A 25,326-nucleotide genomic window follows, 5' to 3' on the forward strand; every position below is an offset into this window, starting at 1 on the left:
CATCATCATCTGCCTTGTTTACTGCATCCAACATTGTTTTTTCAACCCGCTCGAATTCCTGTTAATTGAAAGGCACTCGCATAAAAGTATAAAAAGTGAATCAATATGGAAAAAAAGCGGAGTTTCATTGTTATTTTTACGCACCATGCGCTTTAATTACCCGTCAGCTATTGTTAGCATCCACTCGGATTTTTGTTTAATTTAACAGGTACTTTTCTGTAATTGAAACGCATCACCTTGACGAGTGACGACAAGAGTTCTTTTCAACACAACAAGAAGAAAAAGTGGATGAGTCATTATTACCTCAGGGGAGGCAGGTCCGTTTTTTCTGATGAAGCTTGATTGGGATCTCCCCCATCTTTGAGAAATTTTGACGTTTTGTTGACTTACGGAAACCGCAAGAAGTGCAAATATTCCTGAGGGTCCGTTTTCTTGATGAAAAATGGTCTAAATGGGATTACACAAAGCAAGTGTTGCACGTGTGCACTCTTCAATTTTAACCGCCATCAAAAAACTTTATGTAAATATCCGCAAGGATTTCCAATTGAAAACATGATGAATTTTGTTCATTTTGAATTGCACAGAAAATTATTTGTTTTTCGTGTTTGTTTCAACAAAATATAATAATCCGATCTGAGTAAATGACATAAATGGAGAGACAGATGATGAGTAATGAAAAAGTTTTTGACGCAGCAGGAAGGGTTCTAAACATTACATGACGGATGTGAGGAAATGTTTTATTTTTCATTCAACTTATTTTTAGAAATATTTAATTTTACGTAAAATCCTTAAAAAAATCAAAATAAAAAAAATAAATTTATTTTTAAATTTAAAGAAAATAAAATTTTTTAAAATTAAATAATTTTTTTTTTAATTTAAAATTAATTAAATTAAAAATATTAGTTAAAAAATAATTATTTAATTTTAAATAAATTTATTTTCATTAAATTAATTAATAATTAATTCATAATAAATTTTATTTTTGGGAATAATTTTAATTCTTTTACTTAAAATTGAAATATAAAGAAATGAGTTTTTTTTATTAAAAATTAAAAAAATATTTTTTTTTAAATATCGAAATTATTTAATTTGAAAAAAAAAATTATTTTAAATTGAATAATTATTTTTTTACCTAAAATTTAAAATAAATTAATTTTAAAAAATATTTGTTTAATTTAAAAAAAAATATGAAATATTATTTTTTTTATTATTAAAAATTAAAATTATTTAAAATTGAACAATTATATTTTTTTATCTAAAATAAAAATATAATTTAATTTTAAAAAATATTTTTTTGATTTTTAAAAAAATATTTTCTTACAAAAAATAATTTCTAATTTTTTAAAATTCAATAATCAGTTAAATATTAAAATATTAAAATTAATTTATGTCTAATTTTTTAATTTAATTTTAATTTTTAATTTTTTTTTTTTTGTTAAATTTTTTTCACCCATCAAAGATTTAAAAAAATTAATCTCCTTAAAAATAAAACAGTTTTTCCAGACAATTCACCTAAATAATAAAATACAGTCACTTAAATCCTGTCTCGTCCTCTGCGGGTACAAAGTTGAATGAATCGCGAATTGCATTCCATTCCAGACGATCGTCGAGATTTATTAAAAAATATATTTCTTAGACATCTTGAGACACTTTTCATGCAAAAAAAAACGCGCTTTCATACAACAAAAGAACTTTTCACTCACCCAACTGTTGTTCACTTATTTTTTTTTGTTCTGTAGGTATCTGTGCTGCTGTTGTGCTTTCGTGCATGATTTGAAGCAATTTTTAGAAGTGAAAAATTTGTGGCAATTTGTTTGATTGATTGAATTGGATTTGATTGAATTCAATTGAGAATTTATTGAATTAGATCAATTGATGTGAGTGCGCTTTGTTTGTCGCTCATTCATCCTGAGGCAGCTTTTTTTCTCCTCTGCAGTTATTTATTTTTTTTTTTCAAATGTGTTTGCGAAAATTTCTGTACTTTTTATATAATTGAATAACATTGAGAGAACACACAAAAATTTAGCGATTCGCTAAAAGTGGAGTGAACGACTGTTAAATAAAAAATGAAGTCGTCTTCTCTCGTTTTTTTTTTTAATAAAGTAGATTTTTTAATTTCAATTTCTTTTTTTTGTCTTTCATCTTAACACACACTCTTTTTAATCTTTTATATCAACAGAAGACAAGATTATTTGTCTCTGAATTGATATCACTTTGCTCCCATATCTGTTTACATTAAGCACATAATCCTTCTGATCTGCCCTTATTTTTTCTTCTCTTGCGTGCTCATGTCGACACATAAATAATTAAATTCTTTTTATTTGTTTTTGCGTTTTTTTTCTAAGTTTCCTCAAGTTTTTTTTTTTTCAAGAGCACGGAAGGAAGTTTTTCACGGAAATGTCACTTGAACGTGTGTGGCAAGAGTGTAATTTAGGTCACATTTGTCTAAAAATAGCTTCCGTTTTCAATCATTTTTGCGTAACTCGGAGAATTAATTAATTTTTCCGTACTACAGACCACTCCTGGCAACGAGAGATCCTTCAAAACGTTGCGTCAAGTGGCAAAACGAGAGATGAGATGAGAAGATAAATCTTAATCGCAAATCATAATTTATCTTATATTGTTTTCCGCTTAGCTGACGATTACGCTGTAACTTAATGGACGAACAATAATAATTTTAATTACAAAAACGGAAATATCGCGTCCTGCTCAATAATCATAAAAACAAATGTCTTGCTGCGCGCGTAGCATTGCCTTGTTATTTCCGGACTTTAACTTTTCGCTTGTCTTGTTGCTACTTGTGCGAAAAATATCTTAACGAAGGACGACGGCGTTTGGACAGATTATATCTAAATCATTGTTTCTCATCCCTTGAAAGTGGATTGAGAGATGATAAAATGGTTTTTTTTCGTTGCATATCCTTCAGTCGTTTTTTCATCCGAATAAAAAAAAATGTATAAAAAGTTTTCGTTCGGAGAAAAATCAAAGATGGTATCGCATTTCGGTTGCGTTAACTAACCACGTGGTTTTCAATTATTTTTATTTGGAATTTTTACAAACCACGTGACTTTAAAAAGTTCTTAAACCTCGTAACTTGAGAAATTTTTAAACCACGTGACCTAAGAGTTTTTTAATATTTTGAAACCAAGTGAGCTCAAAGGTTTTTTAAACCACGTGACTTGAAATTTTTTAGATCACGTGACTCATGAAGGTTTCAAGCAAACTTAAGAAAAATTTTAAACCACGTGACCTGAAATTTTTTTAGATCACGTGACTTATGAAGGTTTCAAGCAACGTGATTTGAAAAACTTTTAAACCACGTGACTTGAAAAATTTTAAAGCCACGTGATATGAGAATTTTTTAAATTTTCAAACCACGTGACCTTAAAAAATTTACAAACCACGTGACTTAAATGACCTTAAATTGCACGGTAAAACGGCATTTTTTCTTTGAAATGCGTTTAAAAAAAGAAAAGAAAACGACGAGAGAGAAAAAAACGGAAAATATTTCCTTCCTTTAAACATCACTCAGTCACACACAGACTGCGTAAAAGCCAAATAAAAAAAATATGAAAATGAAAAGGCGTTAAATGTAGTGTCATTAATTCTGTGGTTTCTACAAATCGTCGCGAACGCGCGCATTTAATGTAAGTAAGCCCGAAGGCAGGCAGGCGAGACATCAAAAGTGACACACTTTGGATTAAATAATTGTTCGTAATAACGAGAAACGAAAAAGAAAACGGAAAAATATCTGTGTCTTCCGCACAAAATGCGTGTATATAGAAACCACGCGCGCCAACCACTAATGACAACAATGGGGGCCGTGGTTGATCACGTCATTAAGTATTATTATATTTCTTGCTGGCTTGGTAACATGGATGGCATGGATGTCGGTTTGCTAAAATTAAATGACACGAAAAAAGATTATTTTGGCTTCGCATTTATTAGTCATTAGAAGATTTGTCATTTTAACATCAGTTGACGTTTTAATGAGCTTTTGTCTGATGAAAACTTTCAATTTTCTTTTAAAAGTTACTTTGGATTTTTTTTTCATAAAGTTTTTCATAGAAGAAAATCTATTTAATGGACTTCAAATGACGTGACGGCCATTATGAGTTTATGAAAACTTTTTGACATGAATTTTTATAAAAAAAAAATCTGGGTAAATCAGAAAATATTTTTAAAAAATTTAAAAAAACCTAATGAGTCTAAAAACCAATCGAAAATAAAATATTAAAAAAAAAATTTTTATGGAGATTTAAATTAATTCGTTAAAAATTTATCATTAATTTTTTAACCCGAGATAATTTAAAAAAATTAAATTAAATAAATTAAACTTAATTTATTAATTAATTTAATTTTTATTAGTAAAAAAAATAATTTTTTTATTTAATTAATCTCTTTTTATGTTTTTTGTAATTTTCATAGGTATGATGCTTTCAGTCTCCAGCAATTTTCCTTTACCAAGAATTTTTGTAAAATTCATTAGAGGTAATAAAAAATTAATTAAAATTTCAATAAATTATAAAACTTTGGAAATTATGTAAATAAAAGTAAAATTAAAATAAAAATAATTTAATTTTAATTAAATTTAATAATTTAAATTAATTTGAATGATTTTTTAAAAATAATCAATTAATTTTTTTTTAGAAAATTTAAACAATTACTTTATGAAAAAATTTAAAAAATAGTTGATTTATAAATTTTAAAATGAATTAAATTTTCCTTCCATAACGACATTGAACTTAATTTTTCTCCTTTTCCTTTAAATGTCATTACGTCACTTTTTAAATAATGCGGACGAATCCATTTCGCACAGCACAATACACGCAAAAAACCTTGCTACATCAACAGAAAAAGACGGTGATTGTCACTTTTATTGTCTTCATAATTGCGGAGAAGATAGGTTTTGCGATATGGCCTTTTGTCTTGCGTTTAGCCACATTGTGTCTACAAAACCGCACATTGTCAATGGTTTTCTAAAAATAATTCTCTTCGGTTTTTTCAACGTCGACATATTTTTGCCATCACCGTCCGCCAGTGTATTCCAACATTAACGCACAAAAGAAGATACGAAACGAAAATTAAATTAGTCATAATTAAAAGAAACTTATTTCACACAAAAGAACAGCGAGAAAGCGACGAGATGAACGAAGAGGAGAGCAGAGTGGAGGAAATCAATCATGAAAATGACTAAGGATTTTAAAATTTTTACATCATGAAATAAAAATATTGTTTAGTACCACACTTTGCCACCCAAGTACTTGATTACGCCATAAATCACTCCAGCAGTCCTTTTGTGTTTTTTTTTTCGTTGTTTCAGCTAATATTATGGGGGCTACTGAACGAGTCAAGTACGTGTAAAAGGCAACACTTATCCAACAAAAATTCCTTTTGAGCAATCCCTTTACGAAAATATTTTTGAAAAATTTCCAACAACACATTTAAAAATCCCCGTTGGAAACGTGTGCCAGGAACGAAAAAGACTGTGTATCATATAACAGAACATTAACGGGTATGTAATAAATTAAACCACTGTCATTAGTGATACACTTCTGCTCCCGCACGTAAACAACACCGAGACACACGAAGGATTAAAATGATAATAATGTACGAGGGGCGCACACATCATAATTGGTCACGCTTGACGATGAACATCTGGACAGGTTTTAAAAAAAATTATATATTACATGAAATATTTTTTCGTTCACCAAAACAAAAAACCCTATTAAATCAATATTAAAGTCAGAAAAAAGTCTAACATATGGATCACATTTATTCACGCCTCCTCCTTGTTTTATTTTTTCCATATCGCACGACAGAGAGAAAGAGAAATTAGTCGTATTATTATTTTCGGGACGAAATACGAGATTTTTATCTGAAAATATTTAGATTACGTTGCGTTATGTAGTCTCCATGGACCATATAATTAAGTTCCATAAATCATTTTCACTTCACGGAAAAAGAAAAAAAAAATGCCAAAAAACAACAAAATAATAAAATGATATTGATAATGAGGCAAGTGCAATTTTTAAAAATGTTTCAATTTTTTTTTTAAATTTAAGTAAAAAATTAAAAAAAACTTAGTGGTTTTTCAAAAAAAAAAAAATAAAATAAATACCTAAATAATTTTAAAAATTTATTAGAAAGTATGTATTTTTTAGCATTAAAAGTAGATTTAAAAAATAAAAAAAAAATATTTTAATTTAGTTTGAAAATATTAATATTTATTTTAAATAAGAAAATAAATTTTTGAGAAATGAATTAAAAAAATAAAAAAATAGATTTTAATTTTTTTAAAAATTTAATTATTTAAATTCCTAAAATAAAATTGTACCGATTTTTTAAAAATATTTTTCAAATTATTTAAAAAAATATTTATTTTAAATGAAATGTCCATTAAAATTAAATTTGCATTATCTATTGAAAATAAATTTTACCGATTTTTTTTAATGTTTTTCAAATTTTTTTTATAATTTTTTTCAAATTTTTCAAAAAAATATTTAATTTAAATGAAATCAAATTAATTAGAATTTTATTAATCTAAAAAGTATGAAACTTTTTGTTTTTTTTATTTCTTTTAAATGATTTAAAAATATTAAATATACATATATTTGAAATTAATTAATTTTTTATTTAATTTTAATTTTAAATTAATTAATTTTTTTTTTAAATAATTTTCAATGTCCTTCTTTTAGTTTTTTTAATACGTTTAGGTCATAAATAAAGTGAAAAATTTTCATAAATTGTACTTGCCTAATTACGAATAAACTTTCATCTCTTGATGAAATATTTCGGTAGCGCGCCAACAGTGCACGTGTCATGTCGTCGCGGCTAAATGACACTTTTTGGCCTTTTTTTTGTTTTTTAACTAAACTTGCACCGGCAAGTGATTAACGATGTTTTTGTTAATTGTGTGTCTCCGAAGGAAGTTCTCACAGTTCAACAACCTTGACTTTTGGGGATTTATTGTGTGGTCGTTAGTCACCCTTTAAATGTCAAAACTCCACGCAGCGCCTCGACACAAAGTCATTTAAAAGTTCAAAACCTACCAATTAAATGTAAATTATGTAAAAAGCCATAACCATACCGCCACCACGTTATTTATTATTATGCCATCGACGAGAAGACGACGGTGCAAACTTGTGTATAATCATAAAACCATGCGATAATCAAATAATAAGGTAGGTGGCAAAATACAGTTAAACACCCTTTGGAACTCGTAGGAAAGTAAAAAAAGGTAATAACTAGGTATGGATTCTGCTGTAATTTAATTTAATATTATATGTTGGTTGTTTCCGTCTCAGTTATTTTCATAAAATGAGCTCCTCGTTGTTGTTGTTGTTGTCACATATGAGCCTTTTGGGAGTCGTCTTGACATAACAATGACAAGAACTGTGCCGGAAAATAACCAAATAACAAAAATATGAAAAAAGTAATTTGTTTTGCATAAAAACTTTACCCGCACTAACAGGGACTTAGACCGGATTATGGATGGATTTTTCATAATAATAGCTCGTAGAAATGAAAATAATGTCAATTGTGTGCGGTGCTGATGACATTTTCGTCCTCTCTGTATTTTCACAGAGAATTATGTTAAATAAGCATATTTTTCGAAAATTAAAAACAACACAAAATTTTATGGAAGTGGTTCAGTTTGTAGCAAAAAACGAAAAAAAAAAATAGAACAAAAATATAGTAGAAAAAAAAGTTTAATGGAAAAAGTTTGTTTGTAGTTATTATTATTATTTAGTCAGGCAGGCAATGTCCCTTAATGCAAGCTACGTTGAGGATTTAGTTCTCTTGTTGTGCGAGACATTAATGAATCAAATTTGAGCCAAAAGTAAATAACTCAGAGCGACTGTTTGTCTTTTATTTTTCGGAAAATGTTTTGTATAAATACAAACTAATTTAATGAAAATGTCGTCAAGTGGAAGTAATTTGTCGGTTTTTATCAAGGATTTTTCGGAGAAATCAGTTGATCGCCATTGCTGCTTTGCTTACCTAGAAAGACAAGAAAATTAAAAAAAAATTAGTAAATATTTGTCTTATTTTACAATATTTTAGGGAATTTTTGTTTTAAATTTTATAAAGATCTCATTCTTCTGTTTTAATTTTTCCAACATTGATTTTTCATTGCCGCCCATGATTATTCGCGAAATCATCATCGTCAAATGGGGAAAAAACTTTTATCTTGATGCTCGAAGCGAAAACAAGAAAACTTTTTGACAAAACAACCGCTAATTAATTACAAAGTATTTCTCATCATTGAAAGCCGACGCCGCGCGGCGCGACAATATTCCGTTCTCGCAACAAAAATTAATTTAAATTTATGGTGTGAATTGAACTCAAACACTGGAGATACGCCTTCTCTACCAAATCATCTATTGAGCCGGGTTAGCGAGCGAGAGATAAACCTCTTTTGTGTGTGCATGATGGAATCGCATGATGCTCAATTAATTCTTATTAAGTAAAACAAAATTAAAAATAATGACTTGGATGTCGAAATTTATCACGTTGTTCGAGATGTTTAGATGTCAGTGGTGGGGATTAAATAAAAAAAATTATTTTTGGCGCCAAAATCAGAAATTAAATTTTTGTTTTAATTTTTCAAAAAAGCAGGACTGTAAAACTTATTTTTTAATTTTTTTTAAATTTATTTAAATTTTTAAAATTTAATTAAAAAATTAATCAAAAATTCAAATTTATTTTATAAAATTTAGGATTTTGTTGGAAAAGCTTAAATTAAATTTTCTATTGACTTATTTATTTAAATTAAGATAAAAAAAATTAAGATAAATAAAAAAAAGCTTTTTAAATAAAAAAATATTTTAATTTTGATTTATTTTATTTATTCAACAAATTAAAAGAATTTTTCATTGAAAAAGATTTTTATTTATTTATATTTTTTTAATTAATAAGTCAACAGATAATTAATTTTAAGATTTAGGAACTAATTTTATTTGTTTAAATTTTAAATTAATTTTTTTTTCAATTAAAACTTAAGTCAAAATGAATTATTTTTTTCCTTAGTCAAATTTTGACATTTAACTTTAAAAATTTTGCTTTAGCTAAAATATAAAAATTTAATTTTTTTTTAATAAAAAAATTAATTTTAATTAAATTTAAATTATTTAAATTAAATTAAATTTTAATTTATGAAAATTAATATTTTTTTTCTTAAATTTTTAATATTAAAAATAAAAATAAAAAATAAAAAAATAATAAAAAATATTAAATTAAAAAAAAATAAAAAAATTAAATTAATTAAAATAAAAATTAAATTTTAATAAAATTAATTTTAATTTTTATTTAATTTAATTAAATTTCAATTTAAATTAAATTTTTAGAAAATTAAGAGATCCTTGTCCTTAGACGCCACTGCCTAAAATTTTTTCACACCCTTTGTGAATGTTTACACGAAACAAAGAGGAGAGAAAAACAGGAAAAAGTTCAAAGTGCGAAAACAAAATAAATGATGTTAATGAGTGCCTTTTCTCAGTAAAGTCATCCCCTGAAGAGACATTTATTAATGACAAAAAAGTGCATCGAGTTCACAAAATCGATCAAAGGTCATAAGTTTGTCATCAACCCGAGAAACAAATTAAACGCTAAATCCGGTGATTTTTTTTTCAAAAATATTTAAACACATGCGAAGTGACAAATGTACCGTAAAGCAGCATCACACATGAAGTCTATTCATTTTGAGTAAATTAGTTTTGTTCTAAAAGTCAAATCAAATACCACATGTTGATCTCATTATTATCTCACTAACGCTCCGACTCCACAACTCCACTACAGAGACACAGATGCGACGTACACGAATTTAGTTTATATTATTATTATTTATAATTGAAAGATAGAAATTTCGAGTTGTAGCGAGAGAAACATAATATTTGACATCTAGTTTATTAATTATTATTGTTGTTGTTAGAAAATAGAACAACAACATGCCAACTATGTACGTTTCATGTCGCCGCATTGCATTATATTTATTATCTCTGTGAACATTATCATGATATCTGAATGGATTTTGATGATGATGATGTTTGGCAAACAAATTAAATTTTCAAAATTTTACGATGGTAATTCCGGTCGTATTTCCAGAGTTGCACAAAATCCAATTTATTTTTACACCTTCCTCCCGAAAATAAAAAAAAAAATATTTGCTACATAAGAAAAGGATGTCATCGTCTCATGTAATCCCACCTAATAATAAACGTATAAAAATAACTTTTGTCGTCAATAATTTTACGATAATGACAACCGCCATAGACACGTTCCCATCTCTCATCATCTTCTTCACCTCTTCCACTCCGAAAAAAGAAGCCAGCAAGCCATTGTCATATTTTTCGTTGCTATTCATCGCCAATCTACCGTATTTATTTTGATTTATCACCTCTTTTGCTCCGTGGATTGGCTTATTTAGCCTCCTTTACAATATATAAGCGATAAGTACCATCATCATCAGCGGCAGTATTGAGAAACGTAAGTCAAGCATAATCTGAGTAGACACTCAAGTCGTGATACATTACGGGAGGTGTTTTAAAGAGCAAAGTGTGTATCCCTTCGCAATATTTCGCGTGTTTTTTTTAATGTTGAATATCAAGATAAACCGCAGATTCATTGCCAAGAAGAGCAGAGAGGTATTTATTTATGCTTTTTTCGTGAAAAGAAAAAACAGAAGGAGAAAAAAATTAAGTTAAAATATTTTTTGGCAATCAACGTTGGTTCGGTAGCAGCGTGAGATCATGAAATAAATAGTCATTATTTTAAAAATATTCAAATAATGGAAATTGAGATGTGCGCTTTAATGGGAAGGGACGACGAAGGGAATGGAAAGAATTTTTATATATTAAATCGTAAGTCAAAAAAATTTACCTAATAGAAAAATATTTTAATTTATTTTGTAATTCAAGATTTTTCTTGTTTTAATTTTGGAAAAAATATTTTTTTTTAATTTAGTTAAAAAATTAATAAAAAAAATAAATAAATAAAATTAAAATAAAAAAATTAAAAGCTTTTTAAAAAATTTTAATGAAAAATAATTTTAATTCTACTGGCTTTAAAATAGTAAATAACGAAAATTTATCAAAAAAAAATAAATAAATAAACGAAACATTAAATAAAAAAAATTATTTAAAAATTTAATTAAAGCTCTTTGTTTGATAATTTTTAATGAAAAATAATTTTAAAATTTTCTGACGGTTTCTATTAAGGTTTAACTAATTTCAAAGTCAACATTTAATAAAAAAATTAATGAAAAAATTATTTTATTATTTTATTTTAAATTTAAATTTATTTTCATTAATTTTAAAAAAATTCTAACTAACGAAAATTTATTAAAAAAAAAATAAACAATAGAGTCTCAAAACTTAAATACAAAAATGTTAAGGAATTTATTTTTTTTTGTTAATTAAAAAAAAAAAAAATAAATTAAAAATTTGATAAAATCCCAGTCATTTTTGGATTAAATATTCATTTTTTTTTCTGGTTTAAAGACCCTCAATAAATTATTTTTTAAAAATATTTCGACGAAAATCTGAATGATTATTAAAAATATTTTTTTGAGTCACAAAAAATAATTAAAAATATTTATTTCAAATACAGAAAATTTATTTAAACTAATTAAAAAAAAATTAAACTAAAAATTTGTTAAAATTTTTAAACAAAAATCATATTTAACGAGAAATAATAAATCACAATAAATCAAATTGACTTTCTTAAAATAAGCTTAACAAATTACTCAAATCATCTTTGTTTGAACAATGAACCTTTCAATGAACTTCCTCATATGTATAATTTTCCAACTTTTTGCTCCGTACATATGCGAGAATAAACAAAGTACAACAAAAGACGTCACCTCTCAAAAATGTTTCGATAACTTTTCGCAGCCTAAAGACACACATTCTTAACACACTAACTAAATTCCTATAAATTATCCGCTCATACATGTTTTTATAAAGTTAAATCATAATAATCCTCATAATACTCAATATTTTGTTTCGTGCCTTTCCACCGAAAATTCATATAAATTATTGTATTATGTATCGCATTTAGACACATATATTACCACTATATGCTCATAAACAAGGAGAAATAAAGTAAAAGTTAGACGTACGTCGAACCTTTTTAGCTCTCGGTTCTATTGTGTTCCACACATGCGAAAAACGGCATGGCGACGAGGATGTTACCTTTTCTTCGATACTACTTTTGAGGCACTATAAAGACGAGCATAAAGACAAGAATTTACCATATACCTGACTTATTCAAGACATATAAATTGCCGTAATCCGACATGTCTCGTTTGTGTGTGCAAGCTCAATTTTGAAGGATATGTGTGTGTTTTGTATTTATTTTATTTCATTTCTAAGCCACGGAGAGAGAGATACCGAAAAAGAAAAACTTTTGCTTAGTCAACAACAATAACTTTCTGATTATTGATATTTTTGTGTGGGTTGCCAGTGGTGGCACTGTGCATCTGTTATCGCCCACTATCGATTTCGCCCGAAGTCGCTGCTGTCAATGACTCCCAATTGGCAGAGACGATGCTCGTTAGGGAATATCTCAAAAACAAACATAAATAAAAATACGTCGCTAACACAAACTGAGTTATTCTATTATTATTACTATTTTCGGGGAACGAGCCCAGGGTTGAGAAAAAAATTTGTTTGAGTCAAAAGTTTCAAAGCGAAATTGAATTAATAATTTTGCTTGAAAAATCAACTGTTTTAGATCAGAAGCCTTTTGAACTAATTTTTTTTTCTGAAGTTCAAATTTTTAGTCAATTAAGTTAAAACTTAATGTTATGATTTATGAACTTAAGGATTTTAAGTCAAGTCATAAAAAATTAATATGTCATCAAAATAATTAAAGTTCATTTTTCGTAATAATAAAGATCAAATTTCACTAAATTTAACGAAAAATTGAAAAATATTTAAATACAAAAATTGATCTCTATCTCAAAAAGCTTAGTAAATTTTTAGTCAAACCTTAAAAGCATCTGACTTAAAATTAAGAATAACTTTTTTTTACCAAAAAATGTAAAAAAAAATTTGTAACCTTGAGTTAGGTTAAATATTTTTGGTGGAAAAAAATTGACTTAAACTTGAACTTAAAAATTTATGAGATTTTAGCTCTAATTTAATTAATAAAATTCATAAAATTTTTTAGTTCAAGTTTAGGTCAGCTTTTTTTTCTTTCCCGCCAAAAATATTTAAATTTAACTTAACTTAAAGTTTAAAAAATGTTACGAAAAATTTTTCAATTTTTTGGTAAAAAAAAGTTTAAGTTAAGGTTTGATTTAAAAATTTACTAAGCTTTTCAACATTTATTTCAAATTTTTGACGAAAAAATCAATTTTTGTCAAAAATATTATTTTTACAAAATTTTTATTTTGACTTAATATTAAGTCAGACTAATTTGCTTAAGTCGCATTAAGTTCTATTAAGTCAAAAATTTTAAGTAAAAGTCAAATAATTTTTAGTCCCTAAATAAGAAACAATCAGACAACTAGCTATTTATTCAATGAAACCCATAGCAGTCAGCAGTAAAAGAAAATCTGCGTTCATAGATGAAAATACTTTCCGACATGTATTTACAACCAACATCATTTCACAAATGCCTAATTCAACCAATCCCACAAATAATTTCTTTATTCCCTATAAAAATAAACTAAACTCACTTATTCATGTGTGCGTTGCTTGTTTCTTCGAAGTTTAGTGTTTTCTTGTATCTGTTAAGATTTAATGCGATGGGAAAGTTTTACTGCGACCTACCTACACGTCGTCGTTCAGTTATAATTGTTTGGGATGATCTTGATATATAAAATTACTATTATGATAAAATTTATTGTGTTCGCAGCGTGTTTTGTGGTGAGATGTGTGGAGAAAAGATGTCCCTAAACGATAATTGAGTGTCGGTCAAGTTACGAGACATCTCAACCGGTTCATTTTTCATCATGAGGACATTTTAAGAGGTTGCCTCGAACCGTTCTCGGCATCTTCAGAAACTTGATCCGGCAACATTAATTGCTGAGATGTGTCGATACGCCACGCTTGAGATAAATTGATTAAACGATTATTATTATTTTAATTAAAATTCATAAATTTTGTGCTTGATTATAATGTGAACGTGTTTGGAGCGATGGTTCTGACAATGCCAGAGAGAGAACGTTGTTGATAAAATATAAAATGAAAGGGAGATGTGCGAAGTGATATTGTGTGTTGACCCAGAGACTTGTTTTTGTTTTAATTTATTTCACAAACAATGTGCAGCATAAAACGGCGTGATATGCATTTAAAAACGGGTCTCTCTCTGTGTTTGTGTATTTAAATGAATGAATATGCACTTAATTGTCTTTAATTAGATGAATAATTAAATGCGGTTGATGATATAAAATGTTTCTCAAGAGAATAATTTAGTGGTGGTTTGGATGTTTTGTTTGTTCCACAAAAAGTCTCTGGATGTATTGATTCGGGGCGAGTGTACGGAAAAGTTTTGCGAGTGCTTAAAAAGTTTTGTTTGAAGGAAGATTAATTAGGTCAAAGAATCAATTGCTGGTTTGGGGGATAAGTCTGACGATAAATATTTTTCTTTCATTCGAACTTGTGGAAAAATTTCTATCTTTCTCGTAGTTTACCTTTATTTTAGGATAAGATGAAAAATTGACGTTTTGAGTTATTTTACCTTGAAAAACACTTGAAAAAAATTAATTTTACCTCCACGAGTTTAAATAACAAAAATTTTAATCTACACAGTAAAAAATCCACGTCTCGCGCGGCGCGAGACGTGAAGCGAGACATGCGCTAGACGTGACGCGAGACGTGGAAAATTGATATTTTTGGCTTTTCTGAAGCAATAATAGGTTTGCGGGCATATGTTTCTTGGTGAAAAATGATCTACTCGAGACAACGAACAATCCTAGTGAAAAAAAATTTTTTTGAAAAAATTTTGATTTTCGACCAAAAATTCGAAAATTGCTTGAAAATCATGAAAATCGCCAAAAATCGAAGTTGAGGCGAAATTTTTTGAAAAATTTTTTTTTTCACTAGAATTGTTTGTTGTCTCGAGTAGATCATTTTTCGCCAAGAAACATATGCCCGCAAACCTACCATTGCTTCAGGAAAGCCAAAAATATCAATTTTTCACGTCTCGCGCCACGTCTCGCATCACGTCTCGCGCCGCGAGACGCCGCGCGAGACGTGGATTTTTTACTGTGTATTTCTTACTGTTTCTTAATTAATTATGAAGAAAATTTTACAAGGTCAAAATTAATTTTATTAATTAAAATGAAATAAAATTTTACAAAAATTCAGCAAATTAAAAAATAAAATCACCAAATAGAAATTTCTTTCTTCTTTAAACTTTACAATTTTTTTAAATAATTTAATTTGCATTTTTATTAAAATTTTTAGAATAGGTACCTTTTTATTTACTTTAAAAATATAATTTTATTCGATAAAAAATTTAGATTTTTTTTTAAGATTTATAGATTTACCTAAAAAAATTATTTTTTTTCTGTTTTATTAATTTTTATTTAATTTTTAATTTTATTCAAAAAAATAAAATACATAATTTATAAATATAAAGAAAAATAACAATTGATTTTTTTTAATTAAAAAAAAAGTTTTAAATAAATTAATTTTTAATTTAAAAAATTATTATATTTTATTAATAATTTTTTATTAATTTATTATTTTTTTTTTTATTTTTTTTTTTTGTTGAATTAAAATATTTTTTTAAATAAATAAATTATTTTTTTAAAATAAAAAAAAAATAAATTAACCAGAAAAAATTAAATCTGTTATATTTTAATCAGATTGTGTGAAAATTCCCACACAAAGGACATTATGATACTAAATCTCTCGCCCACCCGTATTTTTATTTCAAATTGACATCCGACCTCTAAAAGGCAATTTTTTTATCTTTTTTTTTTGTCCATTTTTTTTGTGTGTCTCACTTCACAAAGGCACAATTTTTTTTTCTCTCGCATAAATATAACAATCAACGCAAACGTTCTCTTTATCAAGCAATATAACACCAGTCAGTCCTGCGTATTATTTTTCATAGAATTATTTATTTATAAAAATTTTCCTCGTGAATTCATTCAGTAAAGTTTATTTTGCTGGCGCACACAAAGCGAATGCCAAGAGTCAAATTAAAGTAACGGGAAACGGAAAATAGTTGTAAGGAATTCATGAATTTTTATTTGATTATTATTATAAATAATTGTCTTTCGCTGCTTTTGTGATTCGCATTTTATTTTTGCATTGATGCCAACAATGAGTTTCTTTATTTTTATTTTTATTGCATTTCCAATGAACTTGAGACACTTTTTGATGTTTTTTCCTTCGGAGTGGGAAATTATTATTATTTTGCTGGATAAAGGTCATCCTACTAACCGAGTCTTTTTGGTTCAGTGGAAGCTTATGAAGAAAAAAAGTGGAAAAAGAGAAGAAACGATAATCCAATGAATAATCTTCTCAATTTTCACACCCAAATCCGATTCATATGATAATAATCATAATAGCACCAACGAGACAGAAAGAAAAACTTATTGTGAGCCGTTTTTCGTGCTTTTTTTTTCGAAGGGCGGTCGTACAATTGAATAAATTTCTGATTTCTCTCTGGCTGCACGTCGAGATAAAGTACAACAATATGCAAAGGAGATAAAAATAGATCAATGTTTATTTTGGATTTCAATTCAACTAGTCGAGGACTACTGTAGAATTTTTCTTATGCTTTCATAAATTGATGGCAGAGACAATGATTATATCGTCATAATAGCGCCTGCTGTGCCAAGCCAATGCGTAACTTTTATTCACGATGACAGAAAAATTCCGAGAAAATAAAAATTCAATAAAGTTATGGAAATTTTCCGTTATAAATCTTGGCTTTCGTCACATAATAACAACACAAAACGAGACACAAATAAAGAAAAAAAAAATAAAATAAAGAAAAATATAACAACATAATTTTGGAAGTTATTAGAAGTCATCAAGAAGTATATTATGATGGTTTATGTCTGTCTCATTCTTATTTTTTTTTTGACATCATGCCATTATATTCATGTTTCATGTGTGTGTGCTGTCTCTTGTGATTATTATTATTATGCATTGAGTGATAAATAAATTTTCTTCATATTTTTTTCCTTTTTTCACACTTTATTGGCACTGTCACGTCAGATAAATTTGAACGAAAAAAAAAATGAAATACAAAAAAAAATCTATCAAAATATTACAAAATATTATTTTGATTGGATTTGTGAGAGAAAAAAAAGTGTAAATCTTTCAATCATCGTTTTCAGGCATGAGATGAGAAAACGTTTTATTGTTATCTGTAAGCTCTACAATCTGTATGAATTTTGATGATGGAAAAAAGTCAGCTCATAAATATATTCATGACACCAATTATTGTCAGTGAGTGATGCTGTGAAAGGTGAAAGCACTCGTAGGGGTTGATTTTCTCGATAAACAGGTAAAAAATTGAATGGAAGGGTTATGCAATAAGGAAAAGTGTTTCGTGTTACAAAATGGGTCTGAAGGTGTCAAATATAATGATTGTTTTTACGTCAAGCTAGAAAATCAATATAAAATTTTATTTTTAGTTTAAATTAAAAAAAATCAATAAATGAATTTAAAAAATTTTAATAAAAATTACAAATTTTTAAAATTGTAAGAAAAAAAAAAATTAAAAATAAATTTAATTTGTAAAAAAAAAATAAAAAAATAATTTCAGGAAATTTTAATAAAAAAAATGTTTCACCATAAAATAAAAATTTTGAAAATTTAAATTTTTATTTAAGCAAATTAATCAAAAAATAAATAAATAAAATAATAAAAGAACCACAAATATATTTTTCTTTTTCAATAGAATATAATTTATACAAAAAATATTTTTTGAGCAATTTTTTTATTAATTACAGAAATATTTAATTAAGTTATTTATATTACTTTTAGTTAAATTTAATTAAAAATAAAAAAAAAAAATAAATTTTTTTTTATTAAAATTAATATTAACAAATTGAATAGTTTAATTAAATAAATTGAAAAATAATTGCATTAAAATTATTATATTATTAAAATTATTTTAATTCTATATTTATGAAAGCAAAAAAAAAATATTTGTGGTTCTTTTATTATTTTATTTATTTAATTATTTTTTTATTTATGATTTCATTAAATTTTTTAATTTTTTTATTTAATTTTGTAAATTAAATTTTACACAAAAAAAAAATTTAATTTAATTTTTTGGTGAAATATTCTCGTTTATTACTACTTCCTGAAATAATTATTTTTTAATATATTTTTCAAGTGTGAATTTATTTATTCTCAAAACTCCAACAATCGAAAATAATTATTTTCACTTTTTCTCTTTCTCTCTCCAGCCTTGTAGTAAAAAAAATAATTACTGGCAACAGACTTCCATGCCATGCCATGTCACCGCACCGCCGTCCATAATTACACACTTTTATGATGTTTTTATGTTGATCAAAGTGAAAGATTGCAAACAAGATTATAATCATCGTCAGGAAACGTGCCTCGTAAAAACACGACGTCGACGCCGCTGCTGTTGATGCTTTTTTTCCTATCTCTCTCTGTGTCTCCATTCAATCAATATCCGATATATAATTATTATGATTATCGTTATCGGTTCTTCATCAACAGCACATCATTTACTCTTCATTTGTGCCGTTGTTTCCATATTTTTGCTCCGTGTATCTTCAATCTTTAATCAAATATCGATTCATTTATTTTTTTCCCTCTCTTGTTTGCTTTTCATCACATAAATACCACACACACACAAATATTTACATATATGGAATTTTTGCTGCCGTAATTTTTCCACATCATCAGGTTCTGGCATTTTCACGGCCTTAATAAATTGCAGCAATCGATTTGTATTTTCGCCTCATTCTTCAAGAAAAACTCTTAATAATAATGCTTCCGATATTAAATGGATTACCTATTTATTTAATTCATGCAAGTTTTCTCTTTTTTTTTATGTATATCGCAACCTTCTTCTGTCACGAAGTCTACATAAACTTGAGTTGAACGATGGCATGTGTATGTGACTGATATCCTTAACGACAAAGAAAATCGTGTGTTATCGATTAACTTCTTCTTTTTCTCGACACAATTCGAACGAGCTTTGGCTTTTGATTTGACTTCAGACACGGCCTTGAAAATCTTTAACCCACATAAAAATTTGGAGTTTTTATGGACTTTTGATTTTTTTCATCATCATTTTTATTGCAAAAAAAAAGTGCTTAAGCGATTAAAAATTCATAATTTAAAATTTAATATCGTAAAAAAAATATTGCACTCGTAATATTTTACGACACTTTTTTTTCACTCCGCTGTGTAACATTACTTTTCGTGTCATTTTTTGCGTGGAGCATTTGAGTAAATAATGAGAAAAATTGTACTTTTGTTACGCGAGACGACACGATATTAAAATGAATTAAATATTTATGAAAGAGGGTCTCTTCTCGTGCGATGTCTCGGCATTTTTTTCTTCTCGTCTTCTGGCGCTTTTGTCTCTGCGGAGTAAATTTAATTTCAATTCACCTTTTTGTTGGTACATTAAAAAATTTTCAGTCATTTCAAGAGAAAAGCGAGTCTTTCAACAGCTTCAATTGAAAAGAAAAAAAAAAAACGACTGGGATTAGATGTGTAAGGAGTACATTAAATCCATTATTGCTCTTTATCCCATGTACACAATGTTCCTTTGTTGGCTGCTATGGCTTTGTGCTCACGAATATGTCACGTCACAAGTACTAGTACATATTGAGGTTCTTCGGAGTGTATTCCTCCCTCTTTTATCTCAAAATTTAAACCATAATCATACAAATATCGTTATTACACAAATTATATTGCTAGCTTGGGATTGACTTACTTTTTTTTCGTCTTCTCTGTCGTTGCTTCTTTTGTTCACTTCTTTTTTTTTATTGAAATCTGTTCTTCTTTTATTATTTGATTTTTTTCTTATATGTGGAAAAAATATATAAAGTTATCGTCTGGAAAAAAAACCAACGTAGGTACCGTATTTCGATTCCTAAGTGATCGTTTTAACCACGTGGTTTCATTTTTTTTAAGCCACGTGACTCTTAAAAATTTTCAAAACCACGTGACCTGAAAATATTTTAACTCTACAAGACCCAAAAATAGAAACCACGTGACCGTTAAAGTTTTCAAACTTGAAAATTTTTCAAGTTATGTATCCTATCATTTTTTTCAAACCACGTGACTAAAGAAATTTTTAAACTACATGATCTAATTTTTTTTTCAAACAACGTGGTTTCACAATGAATAATTTTTCAAGCACTTAACCTGAGAAGCTTTTAAGTCACGTGACCTAAAAAAATTAATGACTCGAAAAAATTTCAAACCACGTGACCTAAATAATTTTTAAATCACTCGATCTTAAAAAATTTTAACCACGTGATCTGAAATATTTTCAAACCTCGTGATCTGAAATTTTTTTAAACCACGTGACTGGAAAAATTTTATTTCACGTGCTCTAAAACCAGAAAATTTAAAAAAATTGAAGTTTTAATATCACGTGATCCAAAATTTGTTTCAAACCACGTGACCTTAAAACAAATTAAACCACGTGCCTTAACACGAGTAATACCACATTTTTTCTTCGAAATGCGGTAAAAAAAGGATCCTGCATGAATAATGAGAACATTGTTCCTTTTTTCACGCATCTTTAATAAAAAAAAAGAAAAATATTTCTAAGAAAATATTTAAATTTCGATAATTTAGGGTTACAGGCTACAAATTTAAAACCATCTCAGTTTATCATGTAAGGTCAGTTCTCCCAAGATTTTCAAGTCAATAAATTTGATCCAATTTCAAATCCTTTCCAAGTTACGAAAAAACAAGAAAAAATAAATCTAACGACATCTTTTCTGCTATTATCATCCTTTTTTTCCTTTTTTTTCCTAAGTTTCTCGTAAATACAATTTTGAATATAAATAAAATTTCGTTCAGTTATATCACATTTCATATTATTTTATTATCCTTACAGCAATAACTCGACGACGCACAGACACACACACATTGCAACAACATTATTATCAAAGACATCGTCGTCGTCGTCGTCGCTTACCTAGTTATTTCAAGGAAGAAGAGAAAGAAAATAAAATATGTGAAAAGCAGAAAAATAGTAGAAAAGTACAATATTGATAAATTTGAACTGATAAATGTGAGGATGTACCATTGTCGTCGTCGTCGTAGTTCAGGTGAAAAATATCTGCTGGAATTTTTTTTTTATTATTATTAATAATATATGTGAAGGTGTTACAAAAGTGTAGAAAATATAACATATGCGATACCGGCTCGCTTTTTTCCTTCATTCGTTTTTTTTCTTTTCAAAGAAAGTCTACAAATCATCAGGATGTGCGCGCTGTTTGTTCAACCATATGATATGAAAGAATTTTTTCTCTCTCTCGATGAAACGAGATTATTCGCGTTTATTATTCATCGCATTCCATTCAAGGCTCACGAAGAAGAAGACGATGTGCGATGGCATAAAAAGATAAAATATTGAATTTAGCAAACACAAAGATTTTGATGACACATTATTTATATCGTCGTCGTCATAACTCGCGTATGTGAAAATTGCGGAAGTAAAGAAATATGAATGATGACTATTAAATGTGATTAGTGTCTGTCTGCTTAGCTTTAATGACGATAATGGGGTCGATTTAAAGCGGATAAGTCGTCGTTAAATGCTTGAATTATGTTATGGCACTGGCGATTTTCCTTTGTTGCGTGTGGCCTTTTGTTATGATTGCGATCATCTTTGACCGATTTAATAAACAACCAAATCTCGCAAACTGCCATTCCCACCAAATGAGTCGATTTAAGATAAAAAAAAGATTTACCGAAAGGGACAGTGACGAGGAAAAAAATAAGTATATGGGCATAAAAAAAGGTTTCGTGTGGACAAAAGTGATGATTGCACCCAAATAAAAATGTCTTGTCTGTAAAAGATCAGAAAATGCGGACAATGACATCAATTTATCAAAGACTCCTTTTTATTTATCTTAATGTCGGACCATCTATTTTGTCACCATATAATAATGGCGGTGGATCCGTTCATTCGGGAATTTTTGTGGAAATTTTCCACATTTTCGTCTGTCTTTCATGTCAACATTGTTAGGCGTCATTCATTAATGACGTCGGATAAAATGGGGCATTTTTTGACTCCCACCTCCCCCTATAACCGAAACGTGACCGTTGATATTTTCAATTCGCATGATTTGAAAAATTTTTATATTGAATAATTTTTAAAGCACTTAACAGGAGAAATTTTTAAGATAAGTGATAGAAAAAAATTTCTAAACCACGTGACTCGAAAAATTTCAAACCACGTGACCTGATTTTTTTTTAAGTTGAAAGCATGAAAAGTTATTAAAAAAATGTCAATTTAAAAAAATTAAATCACGTCGGATAAAATGGGGCATTTTTTGACCACCACCTCCCCCTATAACCGAAAGCTTAATTTACGACGTACTTTATTAACAAGACCCTCTTCGGTCCTGGAAAAAGAAAATTTACAAAAACTAGAAATTTTGAATTCTTTTTCCACCTCTGACCCTCCCTCTCCTGACTGAAAAGGGAATTTCAAATTTTAATAGAAAATTGTAAAAAATTCAATTGAACAAAAAATGAACAAAAAAATTTAAAAAATGAGCAAAAAAGAAATACTCATAAAATTATTATAAATTCTATGAACCCCACTCTCCCCTAAATTTCCGACGTCATTAATGAATGACGCCTTATGGAAAATTTTTTGGAAATAATTGCCATAAATTTTCCAAAAACGATCTATTTTTAGTTAAAATGCACTCTCATTACTCTTTTGAACGAATTTTTTTCTTACACTTTTAGGGGCCATTCACATGTAAATGTTTAAGGAAGGTTAATCCCATAAATGTGGTTCAAGTACATTTACGATATCGTCTCACATATATTGTCACATGCAGAAAAGGAGTCCGTTAGTGCGGATAAATTTTTGGGATAGGATCAAAAAATTATGTCTTGTGTGTTTAAGTACTTTCTCGGCCTTTTTCGGCTTTTCTCACACACACAAGTTTGCGTATATGCAAAACACTTGACACTCAAATCGAACTTTAATTTATTTATAATACAACAGATTGTTTGACCTTTTTTCGCTTTCTCTCTTACACAAATAGCAAGAAGTACAAGAAAAAGTTGCTAAATTGTATAAAAAAGGGATAATGGTCGAAAGAAACATTTTTTCTTTTAAAAGTGATGCGATTTAAATGATCAGAGAGAATTTTTTACTCGAGAAAAAAATTATTCAAGGACATTTTTTTGCTTCCTAAATCACTTAAGACATAATTTTCCGAGTTAATTCAATTCTGATTTTCTTAACAAATTACCCTTGAATAAATTTATCCCTTAATTCGCAGACGAAAATTTTCTTCTTGCATAATTTTCATAAAGCCCGCGTCATATTTCGTTCGTGGAAATTGCCAAAAAAATAAAATAAAAAAAGGACTTTCTGTCTTCGTGTCTCCGCACTTTGTTTTAGATTAATTAATTTCCACTAAAAAGGTACAAGAAACTCTTTCGTTTCGGAATTATGTTAATAACGATAAAAACATTCAAAACGACGATGTCGACGACGAACAAAAAGGACACACACACAAAAAAATGTTTAATCCTTTTGTTGTTCACAATTAAAACACTGTTAATCCCCATTTCGAGGACGACGTGCTTTTAACGGCCGGCACGATGATTAAGTGTGTGAATAATTCGAAACAAAATACTCGCAAAAAAAAAGTCAGTGAACCTTTTTGGCGCCTCATTTTATTTATATGACAGGAAGACGAGGACGAAGGAAAAAAGTGATTTACACCGAAAAAAAAATATAAAAGGACATAAAAACCAAATGACTATATTTTTCTTCCTGACTTAATTCCTAGCTGGCACTGTATACAGCTCTATGATAGCTTAAGACCAGATAATAAGGTGAGATAATTAGATGACATTTATTTAATTGAATATTATATTAAGGTGTTAATACTACCGGAGTGTATCACAAACGGAATTAATGGAGGTGTTAATGTGGAAGTGAAGTGTCGTCGTCATCGACAGAAAATGACAATAAAGGAAATTTATGCTGATGACGAAATTATTTTTTTTATTGTATTTCATCCGATGCTGAATATTATGTGAACGAAAAAATGCCGCGAGTTGGAAAAATAATTTTTTTCTTTGAAATCTAAATTTTTTAATTAAAATTTTAGTTTCATTTTTCAAAATCCAAAAAATTAACAATTTTTCTAGGTTTTTTAATTAATTAAATTTTAGCAAAGTTAAAATAAAAAATTTAAGAATTTTTCAATTTGAAAATATTTTTAAAAATTTTAAAACAAAAAAATTAATTTAAGAAAATAATTGTAAAAAATTTAAAAAACAAAATGTGTAAATTAAGTTTTCAAATTTAAAATTAAAAAAAAAATAAAATTTTAAATTAAAAAAAAAAAAAATAAAAAAATAAATTAAAATTTTAAAATTAAAATTTAAAATTAAAATTTAAAAAAATAAAATTTTTAAATTATTTTTTTTTAAATTAATATTTAATTAAATTTCTAATTTAAAGAAATTTAAATTAAAATTTAAGATTACAAAAATAAGTTTTTTAAAGGATTTTTTTTAAATAAATATTTCCTGACTTTTACTCGTTCCATCACAATTAAAACCCAAATTTCAAACAATTAATATACTTTTGTCTACCTAAACGCTTTTACACGGAAAAACCACTTAAAAAATTTCCATTCAAACAACTCTTGATTCACTCGTTCAAAAGCTGAAAAATAAAATATGTTAGCTTACCTTGAATAACGAGCAGAATGATGCTCAACAAAGAGATTATAATCCGATTTGAATCCATTTTGCGCATTTTTGTGTGTGTGTGTTTTTTGCTGTCCTAAAATCTATAACTAACGTCAATGATTTTAATCACTCTTTTATTTTCGCCCGAAAATTATAAAAAAAATATTTTAAGTATTTTTTCACACTTTTTTTTATTATTGATATCACTTGGGTAATATTTTTATTTCTCAATAATTCTGTTAAAGTATTAACATCCCATTAAAGTCACGTATTTTTATTTCTTTTTTTGACATAAAAAAAAGATTTCGTCACAGAATTTTTTTTTATGAATTTTTTTCTTGTTAATTTTCTTGTGATAATATTATATTTGCATTTGAAAATATATACTGAGAGAGAAAAAAATTATTCCAGCAATTTATTTTCTCACAAATCTTTCATCATAATCATC

General features: G+C 27.3%; 1 protein-coding gene across 1 annotated transcript in view; it reads right to left on the bottom strand.

Moving 5' to 3' along the window:
- The window catches only part of LOC134827130 (lachesin-like), a 104,902-nt gene extending 79,839 nt beyond the window's left edge, over positions 1-25,063 (bottom strand). Inside the window, exon 1 of the mRNA XM_063839679.1 lies at positions 24,879-25,063. Coding sequence (XP_063695749.1) covers positions 24,879-24,945 — 67 coding nt within the window. The 5' untranslated portion in view covers positions 24,946-25,063. The remainder of the gene's footprint in view (positions 1-24,878) is intronic.
- Positions 25,064-25,326: the final 263 nt, after the last annotated feature.

Source organism: Culicoides brevitarsis, chromosome 1 (assembly GCF_036172545.1).
Source record: "Culicoides brevitarsis isolate CSIRO-B50_1 chromosome 1, AGI_CSIRO_Cbre_v1, whole genome shotgun sequence".
Lineage (NCBI taxonomy): Eukaryota > Metazoa > Arthropoda > Insecta > Diptera > Ceratopogonidae > Culicoides > Culicoides brevitarsis.